The following is a 24712-nucleotide window of genomic DNA, read 5'->3' on the forward strand; positions in this document are numbered from 1 at the left end:
TTTTTGCTGATGTTACATTAAAAAGTACCTGCCTGAGAAGTTTGAATACAACAGAAACTTATACATTGAAAAGTGAAATCCTCCTTTTCCACGTCTTCTTCAAAAGTATCTATTTTTTTGTGATTCCTTCAAGAAAAACATGATTTAATTCTCATTGTTTTGCCTGATTTGCACTAAAATTATACTGATATATCATTCTGTACCTTTTTTTTTTTTTACTTTGTAATATATCTTGGAGATTTGTTCGTGCCAATGAGTATAGATCTACTGATTTCTTTTAAACTGCTGTGTAGTATTCCATTGTATGTTGTGGAGACAGTGTCTGCTGATGGACATTTTGGTTGTTTTCATTTTTTTCCCCCAACTACAGTGTTTCCAGAAATGCCTTTTCTATTTTGGCACATTTCACAAATATTTTCATGAATTAAATACCTGTATGTGCACTTAAATTTTTCATGGATGTTGTCAAATGACCTTCTAAAAATGCTGCACCAATTTGTACTACTACAAATGGTGAATTAACCTGCATATCTTATGACACGGTTATCTGTACTGGGTGTCATTATGCACCTCATTTTTTGCCCAAATGTTGGCAATAATATTTCATTGTTTTGTTGTATTTTGTTGAATTATCTTCAAGGTTTAACATTTTCATAATATTATCAACCATTCTACTTATTTTTAAGTAGAAGCGCGATTCTCATTTTTTCCTCTTTCTTATTAAGTTGCCAATCTTTTGTTAGTTTGGTGAACCGTCAGCCTTTTTTTAGGATTCAGTTTGACATGCAGTGTTTCACTTAAAGATACTGTGTGCACATGTTGTGAGCCAATTTGGGACCATGAGGTATAAATGAGAAGACTGAGGGAGACTGTGATTGGAGATCCTTAGAGATTATATTCCATCCTCAGCAGTCAAGTGCTTTGTTTCAAAAGGAGACGATTTGGTTTCCTGCAAAAGTAATGAAAATAAGACTGCTTTGAGGCCATTCCTTTTAAGTTTCCAATGAGCTGCAGAGAAATATTTGTAACCAGGGTTTTGAGGAACAATGTGATTTGGACAGGAAGATGGAAGGAGAAGGCTTGAGTCAGGGTGTTTGGCAAAGAATATGGCCCTGGAGGGTGAAAGAATAACTAGAAGGAACTTGCTCTAGCAGACAGAATTTTAAGAAGCCCAAAGGACTTTTCTTCTTTGAGACTGAGGCCCTTCTGAGGGTCCTTGTCTGGGGCAGTGGAGCTCCAGAGCTCCTAACACTGTGATTCCGAGAACAGAGCTCGTGGCAGGACAAGTATTCACTGGTTAATGGCAACCTGCTCATTTTTTTTCCTAAGAAGCCATTGTGGACTATCAAGTAAATAGTGCACATTTGGAAAATGATCTGAATGCACGTTTGGGGCCAAACTCTGTTCTGGCTTTATAGTGAGCTTTGCAGGCTGCTGGGGAGGACAATGTCTTTCTTTTTTCTGGGGAAGTAGAAGCAGTAGGTGCTTTATAAGGTCTGGCCAGGGGGTGGGGTGCCCTTTGAGAGCTGCCTTGTTCAAGTCTGCTTGGCATTTGGGACAGTTGCTATTGGTGCAGATCTTTTATTAATTGACATCTATATAACAGATCCACTATGGTGCTGATGAGCTGTGACCAATGGTAATTAATATTCATTTATAAACTTCTTACCTCCTTGTGTTCTGCACTTCTAGGAGAAAAGTGCCATGAAAAGCTCTTGGTGTTTTCTTTCCTTCCCCAGCCTCCTCCACCTCCCAGCTTTTAATCCTTGTTGTTTATAGAAACAAGGGAAAATAAACTACCAGGTGATCCAAAGGGAGACATGTAGGCTTCTGTTAAAGGATCTGGTGTAGGGGTGAGATAAAGGCACATTGAACAGGGGTGCAGCTGGGAGCTGGAGAGCAGGTGAAGGCTCTGCCTCAAGCCCGTGACCCTTCCTGGTTCAGAGTCCAGAATTTCATAAGAATTGGACTTGGCCATCTTGGGAATTAAGATTGCCACCCACCCTATGTAATAGGGATAACTGGGTTTAAAGTCAGAGGTTTTGGGGACAGTGGAAAACAGGGGGATTTAATAGGAGGAGCAGAGAAATATCCTTTGGGACAAACAGGGCTGCCTGCCTGGTGGGTCGGGTGGGTGCCCTCTGAACTGTGTCTGGGGGCGGTCTGAGGACTGGGACCCCTTTCTGCCCAGGCTGATCAGTTTGCTCCTGGTAGGCACTGCACCCTTTGGCAACCACTCTTCGGGGGATTTTGACGACGGGTTTCTGCGCAGAAAACAGCGCCGGAACCGAACGACATTCACTCTTCAGCAGGTACAAATGTTGATTCTCCTTTGAAACATCAGCTACTTCTCACCTCCCCCCAAATCAGAGTTGAGCAACTCCTCTTTATCTTTAAAAATAAGACCAATTATCCTGGGCATGGTGGCTCACGCTTGTAATCCCAGCACTTTGGGAAACTGAGGTGGGTGGATCATAAGGTCAAGAGATAGAGACCAGTGTGACTAACACGGTGAAACCCCGTCTCTACTAAAAATACAAAAATTAGCCAGGCTTGGTAGCATGTGCCTGTAATCCCAGCTACTTTTGAGGCTGAGGCAGGATAGCTTGAACCTGGGAGGCGGAGGTTGCAGTGAACCAAGATCGCACCACTGTGCTCCAGGCTGGGCGACAGAGCGAGCCTCCGTCTCAAAACAAAACAAAACAAACAAACAAAAAACCAATTGATTATTTTAACTGTATCTTTCTGTTTTCTTGAACAACTTATGTGCCAAGGAATCTGTCTTGGGGTGGTGGGGGCAGCGTAGATGACTTTAACTTTGTAATCCCAGGTAAGTGAAGAGGCAAAAACGATCTCTCCCACTTGCCTGCGGTTGATAGTTTGGGGAACACTTCTATGTCACCAATATCACTGGAACCTCACAGTGACCCTCTGAGGAAGACAGGTCACACATTCTCATCCTCAGTACAGAGATGAAAAACTGGATGCCTGGAAGTTGGCTGACTTGTACATGGTATGGTCGTCCACAAGTGGAAAGGCTACAACTGGGACCTTGATGTTGTGTTTCCCAGAGCTGGGCTCTCTCCCCTCTGTCAGCCTCTGTCCTTCTCTTGGAGCGAACTGGAGTGGTTGGGAAGGTGACCCAAATATCCCTATGGCGTTTTGTGGGATGGCACCTTGAGGCCGTCTGCAAGTTGTTTCTGTTCTGCTTCCTATGGTGAAAGTGATACCAGTTACGCTAAATGTTCATAAGGTGACCATTACATTTTTTTGATTTCTGTGACAATACTTAAATGTAAATGCATATAAATATTCACACCTCTTTTATTTCTACTTCTTGCGGAAGCACTGAGGTTGCTAGTAAGTCTTAGCTCTTAAGTCATTGTCGGTTGAAATTCTCATTCTGTGGGATCTTTCCAAAGAGCTCTTTTCTCCCTGTCCTTCCTCGATTTGATCTGTGAAACTGCTTCCTCACCACTCATAGGAGATTTGAAATATGCATCTGCTTCCCCTCACCTAGCCACAGCCTCTCACCAGCGCATATTTTTTCCTTTCACCAGCTGGAAGCTCTCGAGGCTGTCTTTGCCCAAACACACTACCCAGATGTCTTCACCAGAGAAGAGCTTGCCATGAAAATAAACCTCACAGAAGCCAGAGTGCAGGTAAACCTTCTTTTTAATTATTTAACTCTTTAATATTAAAACTGGCAAACTTTTTTTTTTGACATCATGACTGCAGAGTGCACATTTGGCCAAAGAAAGCAAATGAAGACTATCTGTCATTTTCATGATGCACTTTAATAACATCAACATAATGTGGAATATTAGATTAGGTTGATTAATCGGTCATTCATAATTAACTAGTGATAATGTTCTACACTAATTTGTCCGCGTCTCTAAGGTACTAAATTACATCAATGCACATCCATTTCCTTGCTTTGGAAAAAAAAAAAAAAAGAAAGAAAGAAAAGAGCTGAGATGCTATTCTCAAAGCAGCTCTGACCACTCTGGGGTAAGGCCGGTCAATTGCAGAGAACCACGTTTTCAGATGGGAAGCAGAGTAGGATCTGCTTTCCAGAAATTGCATCACGTCCAACTTTTCCCCTGCCCTCGTACTCTTTCAGCAAAGTGGATCCAAAGAACACGTGCAATTTAAAAATCTTTAAACAGTAGTTGCGATAGAGCTGCTCTAGAGATGAGTATGGCCTGCGGTGACTGTCTCTAAATAGGATTTCTCTTTAGAAGCTACACGGTGATTACGTTTAGGTGCACAAACCCGCCGGCCGAGCCTAGCAGATGTGCCCAAGTGCGAGAGGAAAGGATTCACAGTGCCGCCTCTCCGGGCGAGCTATTCTTTGAGCACAATTATGTATTCATTTTATTTATGGGGTTTCCTCCATGCTGTTTCTGTTCTTTTTTATGTAGGGGCTTGGGGTTAAGACTATGCAAAGATCTAATTGTAGGAAATATAATAGTTTGCTTTTGGTTCCCCTGGGTCATGTTAGTATCTCTTAAAAACCAATGGCTGAAGAGAGATAATGGAATTCTGAGCAGTAAATTGGGGGTTGTAAACAAATTATTTCCCCTATAATCAGATTATGTGATCCTGATTATTAAATCTGAACATGAATCATTGGTCATATGCGGGCAAATTAAACTGATTATTATTTGGAAATGAAAATCTCCTTTGGCCAGGATACCGTCTATCCTTTCTTTTTTTAATGCCAGCTTGCCAATAGCTGCCTAAAGACTGAACTGCAAATTGAGATAAATGACACAATTATTGAGCATTCAGAAGTGGAAGATCATAACTTCTCCCTGAAAGGTGCAAGGGTAAGATAGGGGTGGTGACAATTAAAGCCGGGAATTGTTGTTTAGGCTGTTGTTGGCTATTATGCAGACAGACAATGGTCGTGAAGCGTTTGTTTAGTGAGCCTCCGTGTGGGGACGTGGGCTTTGGTGGCAGGAAGGGAGATGTGTTTACATTTATACCCCTTGCTCATTCAAATATGATTAATGTTCTATAAAGCAGGGTCTTAATCGAAGCTGATGTTGTCAAACAATAACTAAATAGGGAAATAAACGACTCCATCATGCTCTTTCCTCAGAAGCAGGCGAACTGTCAGTGCAAAGTCATTAAAATATGATAATGAAAAATAGCTCAATTAAATGTTGTTATAGCTGTGACCTTCATTCAATTAAGACGCAAGAAAGTGTCTGCATTTTGCTTTGCATTTAACTGCCCTAAATTTAGAATATAGATAAAATCATTATTCAATGGTTGCTGATATGTGCAATTAAAAGCCAACTAAATTAGAAAAGAAAGAAAGAAGCCCAGTTAAAGGAGAATGAAAATTAAGAGATAAGGTGGGCCAGTCCCGAAGAGGGCTCGGTCTCAAGGACCCAGGCTCCCTTTGGGGCCAGTGTGCCGGCAGCCAGGGGAGGAGGAGAGGATGCCCTGGGGAATTGATGGGAGGTCTCCTCAAGCATTTTTTTTTTTTTTTTGTAGCCAGGAATTTTCTCCCAGGAGAGGAGGGAAGAGGTTTTGCTGGAAGGAATAAACTGCAGCAGGATTTCACTGACCTCTGGAACCTCCTTGAACCTGGGCTGCCCGGCTTCCATGAGGCTGTCCTGCAGAATAGTTTTGGTTTCTAAGGCTTAGAGAGCCCTGCACCTGCCTCTAGGAAGGTGCTAAGGTCAAGGTGGATCACCAGTCTTTGTGTAACTTGAGGATGACAGAGAAGACATGAGTGCATGTCTACTGCGTGATGGATGGCTATGCATCAGGCCCTGTGCTCAGCGTTTGGCAGGCATGCCAATCTTCCTAGTAAGGCTTGTGGGGTGGCCACAGTTATTACCCCAAACAGCTTGAATCACAGTCCCCAGCCAAGCCAGTGGGCTTCGAACTGTGAATCTGCCATTTATCACCTTAGGCAAGTCAATTAACCTCTCTGTACTTAATTTTCTCATTGGTAAAATGGGGATAGCAAGACTACTTACCTCATAGGGATGCAGTGGATTCTAAACCAGATTTACTGAGGTCCCAAATTCTAAGCCACAGCTGACTCCAGAGTCAGTGTTTCTTTTTTCTTTCCTCCTTCCCTTCCTTCCTTTCTTTTTTTCTTTCTTCCTTCCCTCCCTCTCTCCCTCCCTCCCTCTCCATTTCCTTCCTTCCTTCTTTCCTTCTTCTTTTTTTGGGTGTGTGATGGAGTTTCACTGTGTTGCCCAGGCTGCAGTGCACTGGTATGATCTCGGCTCACTGCAGCCTCCACCTTCGGGGTTCAAGTGATTCTTCTGGCTCAGCCTCCTGAGTAACTGGGACCACAGGCATGCACCACTACACCCTTGGTGTTTTTACAAAAAGAGATGAGGTTTCACCATGTTGGCCAGGTGGGTCTCAAACTCTTGACCTCAAGAGATCCACTCACCTTGGCCTCCCAAGGTGCTGGGACTGCAGGCATGAGCCACCACGCCTGGCCCAGAGTCAGTGTTTCTAATGGGTGCACTGGCTGCTGATCATGAATATGTCATGATGTGTATCAAGATGATGTCATAGATAAGAGGCCAGACCCGATACCCAGGGCTGCTGGAAGAGCGAGTGAATCTTCATGATGAGGAAGCCTCAGGTCAGGTTTCACAAGCTGCTTTGCTGGTGACCCTCCAACTCCAGTAGGAAATACATTTCACATCAAATAAATGAACTTGTGTGTGACTCAACATTAATGATTTCCACAAGACAGTGCTTTTACCATTACTATGGGCATTCAGATAACTTTCTATTATTTAATGTTCATTAAAAAGTGCTTGTTCTAAACTCCTAAGGGATCTTCTGACCTCTGTGGGCCTGTAGTTCAGAGGGCATAGTGTGGAGAGGGTGAGCTGTGAGTGCTGGCACCAGGTCCAGGGTTCTGGGTCCCTCCTCCTGTCTGATTTTCACTGGGTGTGTATTTCCCTTGGGGACTCAGGTTTGGTTCCAGAACCGAAGGGCCAAATGGAGGAAGACGGAGAGAGGGGCCTCGGACCAGGAGCCAGGAGCCAAGGAGCCCATGGCGGAGGTAACACCCCCTCCAGTGAGAAACCTCAACTCCCCGCCCCCTGGGGACCAGGCCCGGAGCAAGAAGGAGGCGCTGGAGGCCCAGCAGAGGTGAGGCTGTGGGACTCCAGGCTGGTTGGCCGTGGGCAGCACTGCAGACACAGGGCGAGACCTCAACATGATCTCCTTCCTTTGCCAGCCTGGGGCGAACAGTGGGTCCTGCAGGGCCTTTCTTCCCCTCCTGCTTGCCAGGGACTCTCCTGAACACGGCTACCTACGCCCAGGCCTTGTCCCATGTCGCCTCCCTCAAAGGTGAGTTTGGGCTTGGCCGGGCTGGTGGGCGCGACCTTGTGGAGTGGTGGAGGTTGTGTGACCGGCCTGGGTCTCTGCTCAGCTGTCCTTGCACCTGGGCCTGTGCAGCTTCCTCGTCTCCTATCAGTCACAGCTGGGGCCGCTGGTGCTGTCCAATGCTATCTCAGTTGCTTCCTAAGCAGCCTGTGTGGAGAGAATGTTCTAATCATCATTCCACCCACAAAGGACTGGTCCTAGAGGAGCCTGCCCCACCGTGACCTTCCACATTTGCAGCTTCCTCCCACTCCCTGCTAACAAGGTTAGGTTCCAACCTGCAGCTCATGGGTGGGGCCTGGACAGGGCAATCATCCCTGCTCCCAGCTCCCTTTCCATGCCTGCAGGTAGCCCACTTGCCTTCCCCGGGTTCCCTGAGGCCAGAGGTCTGAGCAGTTAGGATTTGTGGTTTTCCAGGATGTGCTCTCTTCTTGGTGGCTGTTGTCTCATCTGAAGGATGGAAATCTTTAGGGTCGTTTTGTTAGACTCAGAGACAGGAGACCCTGTGGACTTGGCCCTTGGGATTTCTGGAGCAGCCTTACCCAAATGGGCTCATCCAGTGTCTCTCAGATCCTGGCCCCAAATCTATTCTTTCAGTGACTGGGCTGTGCAGCTCTGTTGGCCAGAAACAAAGCTGGGCCCCAGAGTGGGTCTGAGGGAGTGAGTGTCAGGGCACTGGTCTGTCACAGGGGGTCTAGGAGGTGGGGGCACAGATGCAGGCTGTAGGCTTTTTTTCTGATAATAGGAAGTAGGAGACATACCCTTAGGATGTTCCCTGTTTGCTATGCTAAGGCCTGGGATTTCCCTGCCCCCAAGGAGGGTCCCTCTGCAACAGGTGGGACACGCACGCACACACACACACACACACACACACACACATAGAGTGGCAATCTGTGTTGCAAAGGTGGTATCTGGAGACAGAAGGAGAATATGATGGAGTCTCCCTAGACAGTTTCCAGGAAGGAGGGGAGGGATTCTGGGTGTAGGGAACAGTATATGTGAAGAGTTCCACGTATGAGGAGGGCACCCATGGGAGAGTGCCCAAAGATAGGGTGAGGGTGCCCAGCAGGGGCCAGAGCTTGATGGCCCTGGATGCCAGGATCCTGAGTCGGATACCATGGCAGGAGGTGGAGCCCTTTCGGCCTGGGGCTGCTTCTGAGTGGTCCAGGCAGCTGGGCGCATCCTCCGGTTCACTTGGCTAATGTGAGTGGACAAGGCTTAGCTCAGTATCTGCTTCTGGTACTTCCTTCAGCACCAGGGTCCAGGTGGTCGGGGGACCACATAGAACCCCCACTCCCCAACCCCATAGAACAAGCTTGGGACATAGTAACAAGACACAGTGGGCTGCTCAGGGGCTACAGGGGTGGGGGCAGCCAATTAGAAGGGGGGACCCAGAAGGAGACTACCAGTGGGATGCTGGCATCATCCAAGGGGATGGACTTGCAAAAAAGCAATCAAACCTACGTCTATGCAGCCCTGTCTACTTTGTTGAGGGCCAGCTCTGCTCCTGAGAGTCACCTTCTCTTTTACAGATGAGGGCCGCTCACCCCACTCTGGTCCCATTAGTAGGCAGTGATTCTCATGGCGTCTCTGAAAGGCTGAGCTGATGAGGCCTGCAGTGGCTGAACAGGGCTTGAGGGCTAGACTGCCGCCAGGAGCATGCTGAGGCTGAGGGCAGTGCGCGAGACGAAGACAGAGTTGGGCTTGTGGCTCTCACACCCTGGGGGTGCTCGTAGCTCAGCGCCAACCCAGGACAGAGGCTGGTGTGGACAGGAGAGGGTAGCGCTGAACTGGATCAACTGACCTGAGTGAACGTGGCCACACACATCCATTCACCTTCTTCCTCTCCCCTCCACCCCTTTCCTAAGCCCTTCTGCTGTGATCCCCGGAGCCTGCTCCATGCCTGCCTCACTGCAGATGGGCTTTCCCCTGTTGCTGCCTTTGGTGCCAGATCTTGGGGGGTTCAGGGCCCTGTGGAGGTGGCAGGAATCACAGCATGCTCACCAAACTTGGACGTGTCTTTGTGCGCTGTAGGGGCCCTGCAGGGGCAGCCATCGCATCCCTGTGAGTTCCCCTTCCTGACTAGCCAGGCTGATAGCGGGCACTTGGGGCTGGGCGACACACAGTTTCCAGGGTCAGGCAGGTGAGGCATGAAGTGGGCGTGTGCAGGTGTTGTCCTTTTCCCCAGTTACAAATGAACTCGTTCCCTTTTCTTGAAACAGGAGGCCCTCTGGGTCTGTTCGTCTCTCTCTTCTGAGAGAGGCCTGAGTAGAAGGCACATGTCCCTAGCACCAGAATCAGCTATGCAAGGAGCCATGCTGGAGGCAGCCTCAGAGTCGGGTTGGGCAGAGGCAGGCTGAGGGGCCTTTGCTCACACAAGGGGCGGCCGTTGCTCAGCTAGCTGATCATGGCTGCATAGGAATGTGGAGGCTGCATTGCCAGAATGGCTGCATTTTCTAGAGAAGCTGGAGATTTGTCTTTGTATTTGAAGTATTCCTGTCTTAGTTGGTTTAGGCTGCTATAACACAGTGCCCTATGCTGGGCGGCTTAGACGCAGAAGCAGTTTATGTCTCACAGTGCTGGAGGCTGGAAGTCTGGGATCAGGATGCCAGCAGGGTTGGGTTCTGGTGAGGGCCCTCTTCTGGGGCTGCAGGCTGCTGACTTCTTGTGGAAAGCAAGCAAGCTCCTCTCAGGCCTCTTGTTAAAAGGGCACGGGTCTCATTCACGAGGGCTCCACCCTCACAGCCAATGTCCTCCCAAAGGCCCTGCTTCTGAAAGCCATCACAAGATTTCAACCTACGAATTTTGGAAGGGACAAAAGCATTCGGTCCATAATAACTTCCATCTGTTAAATGTTGCCTCCAAGTCTTTGGGCCACATTGGTAAGTCCTTGGTTGGACCTGCTGCAGCCCTGCCGTTTTGTGACACCCCCTGGGTTGCAAGGGGCTCTCCATCCACCCCTCCCATCTGTGCTTTCTGGGTTCTCGCTGCATACCTGCCTCCTGCCCTTAGCAAAGCTCCCCTCCCTGGGCTCATCCTGACACCTTCCCCGTCCATGGCCTACTCCTGCCTGGCCTTTCTGAGCAGTGTGTTTTTAATCTCCAACAAGCTAAGTCATGTCGGAAAGGGAGGCAACTGAGCAATTATGGAAACTTCTCCTGTGCTCTACCAGGCAGCCTCTCTTCTAATTCTCACAGTAGTGTGGTCAGGATTACAAGAGGAGGGGGTCCGTAGTTGTACAACCGGTGGGTACAGCTGGGATCACTTATGTGGGTCGCGGCAGCTTTGCGTTCTAGAAGTACCTGACTCCAATGTGGGACACCTCTGGAAGTGAGGTCTTCTGAGTTGCCAGTCCCTGGGGCTGCCTTGGAATCAGCAGGTCAGCACTGCCTCACCCTTGGAGGTATCTGCCCCAGGGCCCTGGGTGGGAGGTGTGTGCCTCTAGCACAATCAGCTTCTAACCTCCCCAGGGTTCACTTCTCTTTGGGATCCCTCTCCAGCAGGTGGGACACACACACACACACACACACACACACACACACACACACAATGACAATCTGTGTTGCAAAGGTGGTTTCTGGAGACAGAAGGAGAATTTGATAGAGTGTGCCTAGACAGCATCCAGGAAGAAGGAGGAACAGCATTCCAGGGGTAGGGAATAGCATATGCGAAGAGTTCCAGTGGTGAGGAGGAGAAGCAGAGCCCTCTGGAGAATGGCTGGTGTGTTGGGTACCTATGGGAGAATGCCCAGAGATGGAGTAAAAGTGGAACACGTGTTACGGGGCTTGGGGCCAGCACAGCTTTCTGAGCCTTGCAGCCCAGTCTTCTTTTCTTAGGTTTCCTCAGGCTGCAGAAATTAAGCACACAGCCCATTCTAGGCCTGGACAAGGAATGACCTCAATTTTTTAGGTCCTAGCTCAGTATGAGGAGCTCTGGGCTGTGACACAGCCTTCCTCATCTTCCTGCATCCCTGAAGGTGGTTGGGCAGAGCTGTGAGCTGAACCAGTTATCTTTTTCTCGGGCCTAAACACAGCTTCCCAGGGACTGCTAGCCAACTAGGGCACTGGAGCAGCATGCACGCTGGTGCTAGACGGCACCTGACTGAGCTCTTTTATAACTGAGAAACCGAGGCTTGGGGAGGGGAAGTCGCTTGGTCACACATCACTGATTCGGGTAGGTGTCCCCCTTGGATGGAGGCTGCTGTCCTCGAGTTCCTGATGTGTCCTCCCCTCCCTGCCTGGCACTACCAGACACCACCTTTTCATTCATTCGTCTGGATGAGCATGGCTGGTTGGGGACAATGAGAGGCCTTGGGCATCCCCCCTTGCTGCTCCCCAGCAAGTGAGGACAGTTGAAAGTCTACTGAGAGAGGGACTGGACTTGCCCAGGATGACCAGAGACGAGGACCAATGTGGGATGAGCCCTGAGGCCCCTTTCATCTCAGACATTGCAATCACTTCTCCAAGCCCATGGCAGCCTGCAACTCACCCAGAAGAAATGAATCAAAGTTGTTTTCAGCTCCCAGACCCAAATCAGTGCTAGTCTCCTTCCCCAGGCTTCGTGATCTTACTGGGATCATATAGCCCTGGATGGAAGACAGCAAATGTCTCTGGGTAGGCCACGGAGATTCGGGCCCATCCCTAAATACCCCCTGAGTGCTGCTCCCCTGTGATTGAGGATCCAAGCCAAGGATGTTCTGTGCTGCACCAGCCCCCAGCTAGAACGTGAGGCCAGTGCAGGGCTCCCAGTGCCCCAGGGCAAGACCTGTCCTCCCAGCGAGCAACTGAAGCACCGCCGAGAGCATTACGCGTCGTTACAAATCAGAGGACTCTGAACTGGGGGCCTAGTCTTTTGGTTCTGGATATCATTGTCGTGGATGTGAAGTCCTAGTCTTGCACATATTGAGAGAGCCTCTAGGAGTGTTTCTGGACTGGCTCAGGGGTTGCGGAGTTTGCTGAGTTCCTTTAAGAAGTGGTCCTTGAAATTCTTAGGTCCTGTAATGTAGTTTTATGGGTATTCATTTGCCTGAACATTCTTCGTCTTAGAAAGTGCTGTAAAAATGGGAGCACACTTGTAATCTGGGCTCACAGCTCCCCAACAAGCACCACCAGAGGTAGGAAGGCAGACAGGGGTAGGTCAAGGGCTCTAAGTGCAGAGGCTTGTGCTCAGGGCTCCCCCAACACTGGCCTCCCAGAGCACAGCACTGCAGGGCCACTGCCACACCTGCCTCCCACATGAGTAGGGTGGACAGGCTGGGCCTGGCAGCACAGTGACATGCCCAGAACATCCCGGGGACTCCTTCCTCATCTAAGAGAATGCCTGTGAAATACTCCACGGGGCATCTAGATCACACTTTTTACTCTTTAGATCATTGAGTGGGGAGAATGGCTCAGAAAATGGGAAGGTGAGAAGATCTCTTGCCACTTTTCTGAGCTGTGACACATACAGGAGCTGGAGGCACAAAACCCTGGATTATGATTTCCTTAGGAAATGAGACAGACTCATCTTCATGCTTTGGAAATCCCTGCTGAGAGCAGGGGTCGGGGACCCAGGGCAGCCAGAGGTCAGAGGAAGTCATGGTCAGGCTGGAGATGACCACTGTCCTTGTAAATCCCCACACTTCAGAACCGCCGCAGCAGGAGGGCTGGGGCAGAAACCGGCTTGTGCGCTGTGCCTCCACCGCATCATCACGCTGTGCTGGGGATTCTGAGGTTCTGCCAGTTGGGTTGGGTCGGGGCAGCTGAGCCACAGCTCTGGGGCTGGTTGCTGGGGATGCCAGGGCATCAAGGTCAGTGCTGGGGCATGCGGGGCAGCACGTGCTTGAGAAAGACGTGGCTGCCAAGGTCAACAGGGCTGCTTAGGCTGGGGGAGCCGGGCAAGAGTTGGAGGTGGGGTGTAGGAGATGGCAGCCCTCTTTGGGCAAGAGGTCCTGGCCTCTCCAGTGAGGTGGCCAGGTGGAGCATCCATGGGTACAGGTGAGGCAGGCCTGTTACCACATGGGTTACTGGGAGGGGGCCTGGAAGGCCATTGGGCTGCCCCATCAGGCAGTGAGGCAACTGGCCACCTCAAGTCAGAAAGCTGCCCACCAGGGACAGAGCCTGGTAATCGGAAACCAGGCGGAGATTTTCTCCTTTAATTCTGAGGCAGCTGACTAGCACAGCTAGTTTCCCGCAAGAGCCTGCCTGGTGTGAACCATGGTTTTTCCATTTTCTAGCCACGCACATCTTGAGTAAATCACTGAAATGCTTACTCATCAGCAGAACGGGGATCTTGATCATAATAGCACTCAGTTCATGAGACTGAATGAGGAGAACCTGAGCCAGAGCATTTGAGGCCCTCAGGACAGTGTGTAGCACGTGGGAGGTGACACTAGCACTAACCATCATTGAACACCAATACTATTGTTGACTGGAGTCCACCATTCTCATGCCCAGCTGCAGTCCCTCTACCCCGTTCACTTTTAAAGGACCCAATAAAGTATCTTCTTCTCCAAAACTTCTCCCATTTATCTGAACTTTATTGCTACTGAAATTTGCCCTTTCCTCATAAACCTTTTTGCTCCAACTTTTGACTACGTTGAGATGTCCTTTGTAGGATATCCTGGTCGGGGCTCCCTGGGGCTTCATGCAGTGATGTGCTTTGTCCTCTGGGATGTCCAGGCAGGCTTGCTGGGCTCACTGTGGGTGTGTTTTATTTTATGGAAACTCTCAAATAACATGACAGCAGGACCCTACTCCTGTGCAGGGAGGATTAACATGACAATAACGGGCATCCAGAGAAAATCTGTCCTAATACAAAGAATTTTCTTAGGCTGCCTTAATGGCCAGGATTGCACTCACAATTCATTAATGCAGAGGAGGTTATTAATGGCCAGGGAGGTGCTTGGGTTTGTTCTTGGGAAGTGCTGGCCACAGGCCGGGTGGGAGCTGCTGGGGCTGGAGAGCCAGTCAGTGGGGGAGGTGCTCTCCCCGGTGCACTTAGCTGGGCTGCCTCTAACCTGTGATTCACAGAGCTGGGTGTGAGGTGGAGCATAATTACAGCTGCCAGGGGAGAGCTTTCATAACTCACTGCATGCTCACACCACGGGAGTCACAGCCACCCCCCAGCATCAGGTAGGGCTGCCTACCGAGCAGTGGCATCACAGCTGACCTTCCCAGATGGGAGGGGGCAGCCTGCTGGGCAAGGTGGACATGATGGGGACCCTTGTCCCCAATGTGGTTCCCTAGAGTCGGGGCTCAAGGCCAGAGAATGGCGGCAGGACAATGGAGTAAGATCTGACTGCTTCTTGCCTTCCTCCTCATACCCTCTGGAGAAGTGATATGGTTCTAGCCAGTTGCAGGTAAGGTCTGGGCTGGGAGGAGTCTGGGGACAGGCAGGCTGGAGTCTGGCCCCATCTTCCTTGCAGAGGCCTTGGATGCAGTGAGAACTGAAGGAGCTGCCGTAGGTCACGTGCCCCGCGTGGTGCAGGCGTACCGTGGTACTCACTAGACGGGAGCAACTGAGCAGCAGTTCCCGGTCCTGCACTGAGTATTTGAGGATGAAGGGAGGGATGTGCAGGGAGAGAGAGAGTGCAAGCAGAGGTCTGGCCATGGTCTTCCTAAGGGCAAGGCCCCTGCGTCAGCCAAGAATATTTTGCTTTGCTTTGGCCTTTGCCCTTGGGCTTCCAGGCCAGGCCAAAGTGTCCAGCTTCTGAGAGCTGCAATGGCCGTAGCATTTGTCCACAAAGGCTGACCTCAGAGTCAGAAGTGACCTCTTCCTCCTCTGAGGACCCCCGAAAGCATCTTTCCCTCTTCTTCTTTAATGATGCTTTCCTTTGTGTTGTGATTTAAAAAAAAATCGTGATGCTTAAAAAAATTTAAAAATAATTTTTATAATGTTTTTATTGTAAAATAGAATATTTAAAAAATGCATGAAAGTATGCACCTATGACTTCATTAATGGTTTCAAGCCCCCAAGTTACCTTGCTTGTACCCCACACTCCCAACTACATGCACTTTGTTTAGTGGGGAGTGGTGTCCTCCCCACTAAATACACCACTCTGTTGACTTTTATGATGACATAGCTTTACCACTGAAGTAGGCATTCTGAAACACTGTACAGGTTAGTGTCCCTTATCCACAGTGCTTGGACCAGAAGTTTCTGATTTTGCATGGTTTTTTTTTTTGATTTTAGAATGTTTGCATTTTATGTAGTGGCTGAGCATCCCAAATCTGAAAATCCTAAATCTGAAACACTCCAATGAACATTTTATCTGGGTGTCATGTTGGCAGACAAAAGTTTTAGATTTATAGCATTTCAAATTTTGGATTTCTTTGGCTCAGCTTATGTTTGCAAGTTTTCTTGCAGTTAGGTTTAGTCATAGATTCTTTATGATATTGTATACACACAAGCATGTCTATAAAAACAGTTTGTCTATTCTTCTACAAACTTATTCTTTTCGATTTCTTTTACTTTCTGACTGTGCTGACTAGAACCTTTAGTACAGTATTGAATAGAAGTGGTGAAAACAGGCATCAGGCCTTATTCTAATTTTTTAAAGCTTTGTTGAGATATAAATAGCATTCCATACAATTCATCCATTAAAGTGTACAATTCAATAACTTTTAGTACATTGATTTGAGTGTTCACCATCACTACAATCAATTTTAGGACATTTTCACTGCTCTGTAATCATCAGTCACTCTCCACTCTCTCCATTTTGCACAGCCCAGGGCAACCCTGACTCTGCCCTCTGACTCTGTAGACTGTGGACATCTCATATGAATGGAATCATACAATACATAATGTGTGTGACCTGCTGTTGCTTTATTGATCTCATGAGGAAGCTCTCAGGGTTTCACAATTGTGTTTGCTGCCTTTTTTTTAGTTAGCCTTTTTCAAGTAAAGATATTTTCTTCTTGTCCTAGTTTCCTAAGAATTTTATCTTGATTATTGTTTTTAAAAATCACTAATATTAATGAACGTTGAATTTTACCACTTCTTCAGCTGTTGAGCTCACTGCATGATTTTTCTTTCTCAATGTATTAGTAGGATTAATTATATTGATTCATTTTTTGAATGTTAAAACAACTGCACATTCCTGAAACAGACCCAAATTAGATGTGACAGGCTATCCTTTGTGCATATTACTGAATTTGGTTTGCTTATGTTTTCTTTAGGGTGTTTGCAGCTATGATCATGAGGAGATTGGCCTGCAATTTTTTTTTCTTATAATCTCCATTCCAGGTTTTGGCATGGTCTTACTTAACTGTGTTTACGCCAAAAGTTAGTATAAAATAGCAACTTTCATGTTATCTCTCATTATTCTGAGGGCTGGCTGGGCTCAGCGGGGCAGTTCTTCTGCTGCTTTTCCTTAAGATCTCCTGTGAGGTTACAGTCAGATGGCAGTTGGGACTGGTGTATATAAGATGGCATTACTTAGGTGTCTGGGGCTTTGACAGAGATGCTGGGAGGTTGGAACCTCTCTCTCTTTCTCCACATGGTCTCTCTTATGATTAGCTTGGGGTAGGGCTGAATGGTGGTTGGGTACCAAGAGTGTAAAAACAGAGAATGTCAAGCCTTTTTAAGGCTCACACCCAGAATGGGTACAGTGTCACTGCTGCTGCATCTACTGATTAAAACCAATTGCTGGGCCAGCCCAGACTCAGGCAGAGGGGACTGCACATGGGCATGAATACTGGGAGATGTGGTCCATTGAAGACTGACTGCAAACACTAACTGCCACAGGTATCAAGTTTATGCTGGCCCCTGCCGTGAGTTGGAGTGTTTGTTTTTGACCACCCATACTTTGAATTGTGACTATTCACACTTTAAGAGCACTAGTCACATCCAACTCACTTCTAGATCCTTCTACCTATTTTTGGCTGAGCACAGAGTCTGGTGCAGAGTAAAATGTAATGCAGTTTGGGAAAAGAAGGAAAGAATGTGCTGCTCTGGGTCTTGGAGAAGGTCCTCTCTTAGGAGACTCCAAAGATATTGGCCCTGGCTCTGCACTGCTAGCCACTGCTGGACTCCAGAGATCTTAAGGCTCTCCTGTTTTTTATTCAGCACCCACTGAGCAACTACACTCTGCCAGACTGAATCATAGGCTGAGCATCTAGCAATTAATTAGACTCATCCCTACCTGAAGGGTCTGGTGGGCTGGGGGGTAGGCTTGAAGAGCCAGACAGATCCACCAAGAATCCTAGCTCAGATGACAGACATGGGCCCTCACAGAAGCAAGCAAAGGTGTACAAACTGTGGGGAAGCCCAGAGGAGGGAGGAACTTTCTACACAGGAAGCAGTCTTTCCAGAGGAGATGCTTAAGCTGTGCAGTGGGTGAGGGTCCCCCAGGCAGAGAGAAACATGAACACGGGGAAGGAGTCTGGCAGTGCTGCCTCCCTCTTGACACTGGGTCACCTTGGGGTGGATGCCGGCCTCCTCACTTGTGAAGCAAGGACTGTAATGGCCATACCTAATGGTGTCCATGTATCTGGCACATCCAAATCCTCTTAAGTGCTGGTAATTGTTGTTAGAGTCATGATGTTGAGGCCAAGAAGTCACTTGGGATTTGAATAGAGCTTAAGTTTGGATCACTGAGGCAGAGGTTTCTGCTTCCTACAAGCATTTACTCTCTCATGGAGAGTCTCCCAGTACCCAGGGCATGGTGACTGGGGTTCATGGCAGCACATAGGGCTCCAGGAAAGCAACACAGTCCCCCAGGACCCCTGGCTTGTTTCTGAGGATACAGGTATTTGGGGAGTAGAGGACTCAATGGACAGAAGTGGTCGTTCCTCATGGAGAAAGTGGCTGGGTCAACCCTGGCTCTCCATGCCCAGATGATGTCAGGAAGACAGGTGGAGAATCCAGCACTTAAGATTTGTAAGGAATCTCCTTGATGAACATGTTACCACTGCTTCCACAGAATGTAGTGGGGGAAACTGAGGCCTGGAGAAGAGATAGAGCTGTTTAAAGTCCCCTAGAATGAACGTCAGAGGCACAACAATTCAGGGACCCGGGTGTGCCACCTTCCAACCCCCTAAACCCTGTATTGATGTTGCTCCTTTGACAGGCACCTTCTGTCATCTTCTGACTAGAAAAACTGCAATGCACTTTCCAGAAGCCATTTCCTATGGGTGCTGATGGGTTTGCCCTTCCTGCTAATCAATGGGGCCCTGGAGTGCACAGAGCTGAGCAGAAGGCTCTGGCTGATGCCAGAGGCAGCAGGAGAAGCAGCCTGCTCGTGTGGAGCTCTGGTTGCCATTGGAAGGAGGGAGGGTTGTGTGAATGGGCATCTGACTGCCAGGAACATGCGTCCCTGTGGCTGCTCTGGCTGTGCTGGGGGTCCTTGGATCTTGGAGCTGCTGCTGTTATTTGTTCGACCCTGCGAAGACATCCAAGCAGAAATAGAACACGTGCACTGTCCCCGAGACTGTGTCACAGCACAAGGCTCTGGTTGGGATGGTTGGCTGAGTTGATCCCCATCAATGAGTGTTTGCTGAGTGAATAAGTAATTGTTGAGACAGAGGCCTTACACATAATAGGTGAAATCAGGGGAAGGGTGGGATTTAGACTTGATTCCGGCAAAAACCCTTCCAAATTAGCGCAAGGATTTTAGCATTAATCAGATTGGGTAACTTTGTTAAGAATACAGTTTTTCTTTTTGAGGGGTATTGAGGAATCTTAGAACCTGGGAGATGGCAACTTTGAGGAACTAAAATATGCCAATTTGTTTAAGAAAGATAGATTTTCTCTCCTTTTCTCCCTTCACCAAATATTCACCGAGTATTTACTTTGTACCAAAATGGGACAGTTTTGTTCTGCAGTCAGGGCTGTGAAAGTGGATCAGGATGGAACATACATCCTGATAGGTGAGCTATGTGCAAAAACAAACACAGCTCATGGTGAAAAGACAAGAAATAAACATAAAGCAAGAGGTTGAGAAAGTACTTCAGGAGTTCTGTTAGTAGAAGACCGTGTGTCCAAGGCATGAATTTGGCCTTGTTGTTTGTTTGATTAATGGTGACTGTACTTAAACACAGCAGCTAAAAATATGCTTAAATATTGTAGGCATTATCATTTAAACTCTCCATGTGAACTATAAGGAACTGATGTTGTGACTTACAAAATGTTTATTAGTTCATTTATTTTACCATACAGTGAAAAGGAATAAATATGGTGTTTGCGTCAGATGTCTCATAAATCCATGCATTCATTTCCCGTTCAGCTCTGTTACACTAACCTGAACATTCAGCAGGAAATCCATGTGTGAGCACTCTCCTTGTCACCAGCATTGGAGTCCACATACCTTTATGATGAAAATGTGCTGCTGGCAGAGACGAGAAAGAGCTAACTTAATTTTTCCTGTCAGTCTTGGTAGTAGATCAATTAAACTGTCAAGGAGATCAAATATTTCAGACCGTATTTATTACATTAAGTATTTATATTCAGGCCAAACCTTTAAAGCATGATGTCATATAGGAATGGAGGCTGATTAGATCAATTCAGCGGAATTTGCTTTAACTTAATGGAAATCAAATTGTGTGTTTTAATTTAGTGTCCAGGAGGCAGTAGTGTGTTCTCAGTCTGCATTTAAGGACCAGAGGACTCTTGCATAGACTTTTGTGATGGCACAAGTCCGCCAGGGGGAAGGAGGGAGTCATGGCCTTTTAGAGGGTTCATGGGGTGGGGGCGGGCAGGAAGGGACTCACTGACTTCGGTCCATACAAAGGAGAGGGAAGATAGATAAATAGAATGTTGCTGGTGAATCTCGTGGCTGGCCCTCAGCTCCATGTTTGCTGTCAATACCCTGAGTGCAGACGGAGGCCATTAGCCATCTTGGAGTCTTCTCTGGGTGGTGAAGACATGGTCTTTATTCCTTAGCAACCTGTGTGGGACTCTGTGCTAAAGGAGAACATCTATCGCCATCATCCGAGTGAGAGGAGACAGGAAATCACAAACCCCAAGGAGGGCACCCTTTCTATGAGAGCAATACCTGGTCAGTTTAGAAAGAGCAAAACATACAATAAAACAAAAATAAAAAAATTCATAGCCTCAACACCCAGAACCAGCCACTGTGAATATTTTGGTATTGGAACATTTTAAAATGTCATTTATGGATATATGTATCTCCAATAAACATATATTTAATAACTTATAAATTTAAAAGTTTAAATTAAGAATTTAAATTTAAAATTTTTCTATTTCTAAATAAATTTATATTTGTATATATACATCTATGATGCTAGATTGATGTGGTCTATGGCTACACATATACATATGTACACTATGTGCATATATGTATGTTACTATATGTGGATATGGAACATCTTAGTCCGTTTGGGCTGCTATAACTAAATGCCATAAACCTGGGGTCTTATAAACGATGGAAATTTGTTTCCCACAGTTCTGGAGGCTGGGAAGCCCAAGATCAAGGTGCTGGCAGACTCAGTGTCTTGTGAGGGCACTGGATTCATAGAGGGCATCTTCTGGCTGTGTCCTCATGTGGCGGAAGAGGAAGAGTCAGGGCAACCCTCTGGAGTCTCTTATGAAAGGATATTAGTCCTTGAGATCTCAGTGCTCATGACTTAATCATCTTCCAAAGGCCCCACCTCCCAATGCTGTCACCTTGAATTTCAACATATGAATTTTGGGGTGGAGGGACATGAACATTTAGTCTATTGCATGTGTATGTATTACACATTTGAGTACATATTCCAGAATGAATATTTGTTAACTAACTGATGACCTATTTTTTTTTTTTACTGTTCCTTTACCTGTTTTTTTTTAACTGTCCTATTTCATTAGTATCTTTTTTCATGGTACTAAGTATCTGCCTTTAATATAATTTGGTCATAGTTGCAGTGTGTTCTATATGAATATAATTTATTCAGCCAGTTCCCTATTATTGGGCCATTGGTTCATGGTTTTTTTGTTGAAGAAAGTCACTTTCTTAGTAGCTAACTTAATGTTTAGCCCATTCATAATAGCTTAAAAATTTTTTATCTTTATAAAAAATATTATTTGCTAATCTTCTCTTTATTGTTCAAATTTTAGTGTATGCACTGCTGAAGCGAGCACTTGATAGCTTTTTGATAATTTATTTAAAAAAAAGCAAAAATGAAAAAATATTCTGCTACTCCCTTCTAGAGCCCCATGTCTAGCAATCAAGTAATTAAGAAGGGGCTTTGAAAGTTTGTTTGGCTTACTCTTCAAAATTCTCTTGGCAGAATAAATTATTCTACTTTTTGGCCAGATGAGAAGATTTCACCAAGGAACAAATACAGCTGTGAAAAAGTGTAGGGCTTGTGCCGAAGGCAGGGTGGGCACATAGCACCGGTGAGCGCTGCCACCGTGTACACGCTATGTGCGTATGTGTAGCGTTATGTGTGTGTGCGTGTGTACCGTTGCAGGTCTTGTGCCCATCGTGGTATCCTCTAGAAGATACTCAGGACAACTTGGGTTCTTCAGCTGGTATTGAAATGAAATGGAAATTGGAATGAGCTGTGAATTATGACTTAGAATTGTCCGTTAATTTGTATGAGGTTGTGGAAATAATGGTTTGAGGAGTAAGTACCAGGTGCTTTATAGAATTTATCCCCGAAATTGGTGTGTTAAGGTGCAAAAGCTGAAGCTTGGGAAGATGAAGGCGGGTCCCATGCCTGGTTAACAGTGGGGCCACAGGTCAGATTTCTTCTGACCACCTTCTTCTGATCGCCTTCTTCTGCCCTGCCCAACTGCACCAGCCTTTCTGGCCCCAGAGACTTCCTATCGTCACTCGTTGATAGGATTTCCATAATGATGACTTGGTTTGGGGGTAGACCTTTTCTAAGTGTGTTTGTCACCTTATGATGTAAAAAAGACAGGTGACTAGCTCCTCTCATGGCCAACTCAGTGGCTCCATGACTAATAGTCATAGGCTTGGTGCAGTTTTCAAAGCCCTGTCAAACATCATGTCATGTGATCACAGTCGCAGCTATGATGGCTTCGGGCCATCCTGGGACACTGCTCTGCTTGTCTCTATGCAAATGCCTGTATGCAAATTTTGAACGTTTTGGGCTGTTTTACAAAATTTTGTCTCTTTTCTTAGTATTAACAACCTATGTGTCTACCACTAGTGGCCCTATTTCTTTCTAGTTTGTCGCAGTGTTGGAAATCAGACAACTTATGTTAGAATGCACTTTGTGCATAGGAGAATATTTAAGCATTTGGTGAGGGTCATGAGCACACTTCTTTTCTTCTTCTTTTTCTTTTCTTTTCTTTTCTTTTTTTTGTTCGAAACAGGGTCTTAGTCTATCATCCAGGCTGGAGCACCGTAACAAGACCTCAGCTCACCATAACTCCGCCTCTTGGGCTCAAGCGATCCTCCCACCTCAGCCTCCCTAGTAGCTGAGACTACAGCTGAGTGCCACTACACCTGGCTTTTTATTTTTATTTTTTGAGATGAAGTCTTCCTCTGCTGCCCAGGCTGGAGTGCAGTGGCACGATCTTGGCTCACTGCAACCTCAGCCTCCTGGGTTCAAACAATTGTCCTGCCTCAGCCTCTGGAGCAGCTGGGATTACAGGTGCATACCACCACACCTAGCTAATTTTTGCATTTTTAGTAGAGACGGGGTTATACCATATTGGCCAGGCTGATCTTGAACTCCTGACCTCAGGTGATCCGCCTGCCTCAGCCTCCCAAAGTGCTGGGATTATAGGCGCCTGCCACCATGCCCGGCTAATTTTTTTTTGTATATTTTGTAGAGACAGGGTTTTGCTGTGTTGCCCAGCGTGGTCTCAAACTCTTGGGCTCCAGTGATCCACCCACCTCAGCCTCCCAAAGTGCTGGGATTACAGGTGTGAACCACCGTGACCTGTCTCTACTTGAGCACACTTTTCATGGCCAAAGTGTATGAGCTTTGGGTCTGGATTTTCACTCGGTAACTATTTACTAATGAGTCATCCCGGGAACCCCAGAAGCTCCATCATGTTATTTCAAGTTCTCAGCAGTATTCAGGGTCCGTGAAATTGTTTGTGCAGGCAGCATAATGGTACTGTCAGATCACTGAGAAATCAAGGGGCAATTTTTTAAGAATCCTACTTGTGAAAATCATTTTTTTTCCTTTGCAAAAAATGGCTATAGAATTCAAGGAAGATGCTGGTTTTTGGACAATTTAACATGTGTATGTGCCCAGATCACTGTAGTATCTGTCCCCATCACTGCTTTTCTCTCTAGAGTGATGACAGAGGCGTCTGTTGATGGGAGATACAAGGCAGAGTGGGATCGTCACACAAGAGAGAAGGACTTTACCCTCCCTTTTTCTGCAAGTTCTTCCTCTGTTGAGGATATCCACAACCCTGTGGGGTGGCAGTGAAGTTACTGTGCAGTTGTATTAACCACGTGCTCCATTGCCGAGCCACGTCTTCTTTGTGCAGTTGGATCTTTGGATGCAGATCACAGTCTTTATACTTTTCCTTCTTAACAATCTCGCTAGATTTGTCCCGTTTGCTTTTAATCTTGTCTCTTACACAGATGGCCTCTCTCAGTCTTGCCCAGACCTCTGTCCTGGATCAACACATCTTCCCAGTTCTCACTCACATCTCAGCAGGGCCTGGGGAAGCCCCTTTCGCAGCCTCTGAGGACCTCCCTTCAGATGGCCAGGTCTCATTTGCCACATTCCTGGGTATGACTGTTCCCATGTTTGTGCGTCCACCTGTAGGCATCCACCCTCTTTGATGGATGCTTTCGCTGCAGTCCAGGCGTGGGGTGCAGACCGGGAAAGGGAGACATGGTATTGTCTGCCCAAGGATGTTTTTTTTGAGACAGAGTCTTACTCTTTCACCCAGACTGGGGTGTAGTGGTACGATCTTGGCTTACTGCAACCTCCTCCTCCCAGGTTCAAGCAATTCTCCTGTCTCAGCCTCCCAAATAGCTGGGACTACAGGCGCATACCACCACATCCGGCTAATTTTTGTATTTTTAGTAGAGACAGGGTTTCACCCTATTGGTCAGGCTGGTCTTGAACTCCTGACCTCAGGTGATCCACCCATCTCGGTTTCCCAAAGTGCTGGTATTACGGGCGTGAGCCACTGCACCCAGCTTCAAGGCTCTTGTTGGTCAGTGCACACCTATCAGGGTCAGCTGCCTGCTGAGGAACTCCCCCACACCCCCACACTGGGCAGGAGCTGGAGGGACTTGTGAAAACCCTGTGAACCTTCCTTAGGAAAAGGCCCAGCGGGCACGGTGGGTTGAAGGTGTCAGCCCCATGGATGTAAGACTGGGTGTGGCTGGGTGAGCGTTTGGTGGCCTGAGGGGCTTTGGAGATTCTCGATCACTGCAGGATCCATAAAAACAGTCTCTGCTGCCCTGTGTGCG

The 24712-nt window shown here is 47.2% G+C and overlaps 1 protein-coding gene across 1 annotated transcript in view; it reads left to right on the forward strand.

The window, feature by feature from the left end:
- Nucleotides 1–24712, forward strand: part of DRGX (dorsal root ganglia homeobox) — a 33022-nt gene that overhangs the window by 2584 nt on the left and 5726 nt on the right. The window contains exons 3-6 of the mRNA XM_010340599.3: nt 2215–2312; nt 3561–3662; nt 6965–7143; nt 7232–7344. Of these exons, the coding sequence (XP_010338901.1) occupies nt 2215–2312; nt 3561–3662; nt 6965–7143; nt 7232–7344 (492 nt within the window). The remainder of the gene's footprint in view (nt 1–2214; nt 2313–3560; nt 3663–6964; nt 7144–7231; nt 7345–24712) is intronic.

The sequence above is a fragment of the Saimiri boliviensis genome, chromosome 12, assembly GCF_048565385.1.
Source record: "Saimiri boliviensis isolate mSaiBol1 chromosome 12, mSaiBol1.pri, whole genome shotgun sequence".
NCBI classification, from domain to species: Eukaryota; Metazoa; Chordata; class Mammalia; order Primates; family Cebidae; genus Saimiri; species Saimiri boliviensis.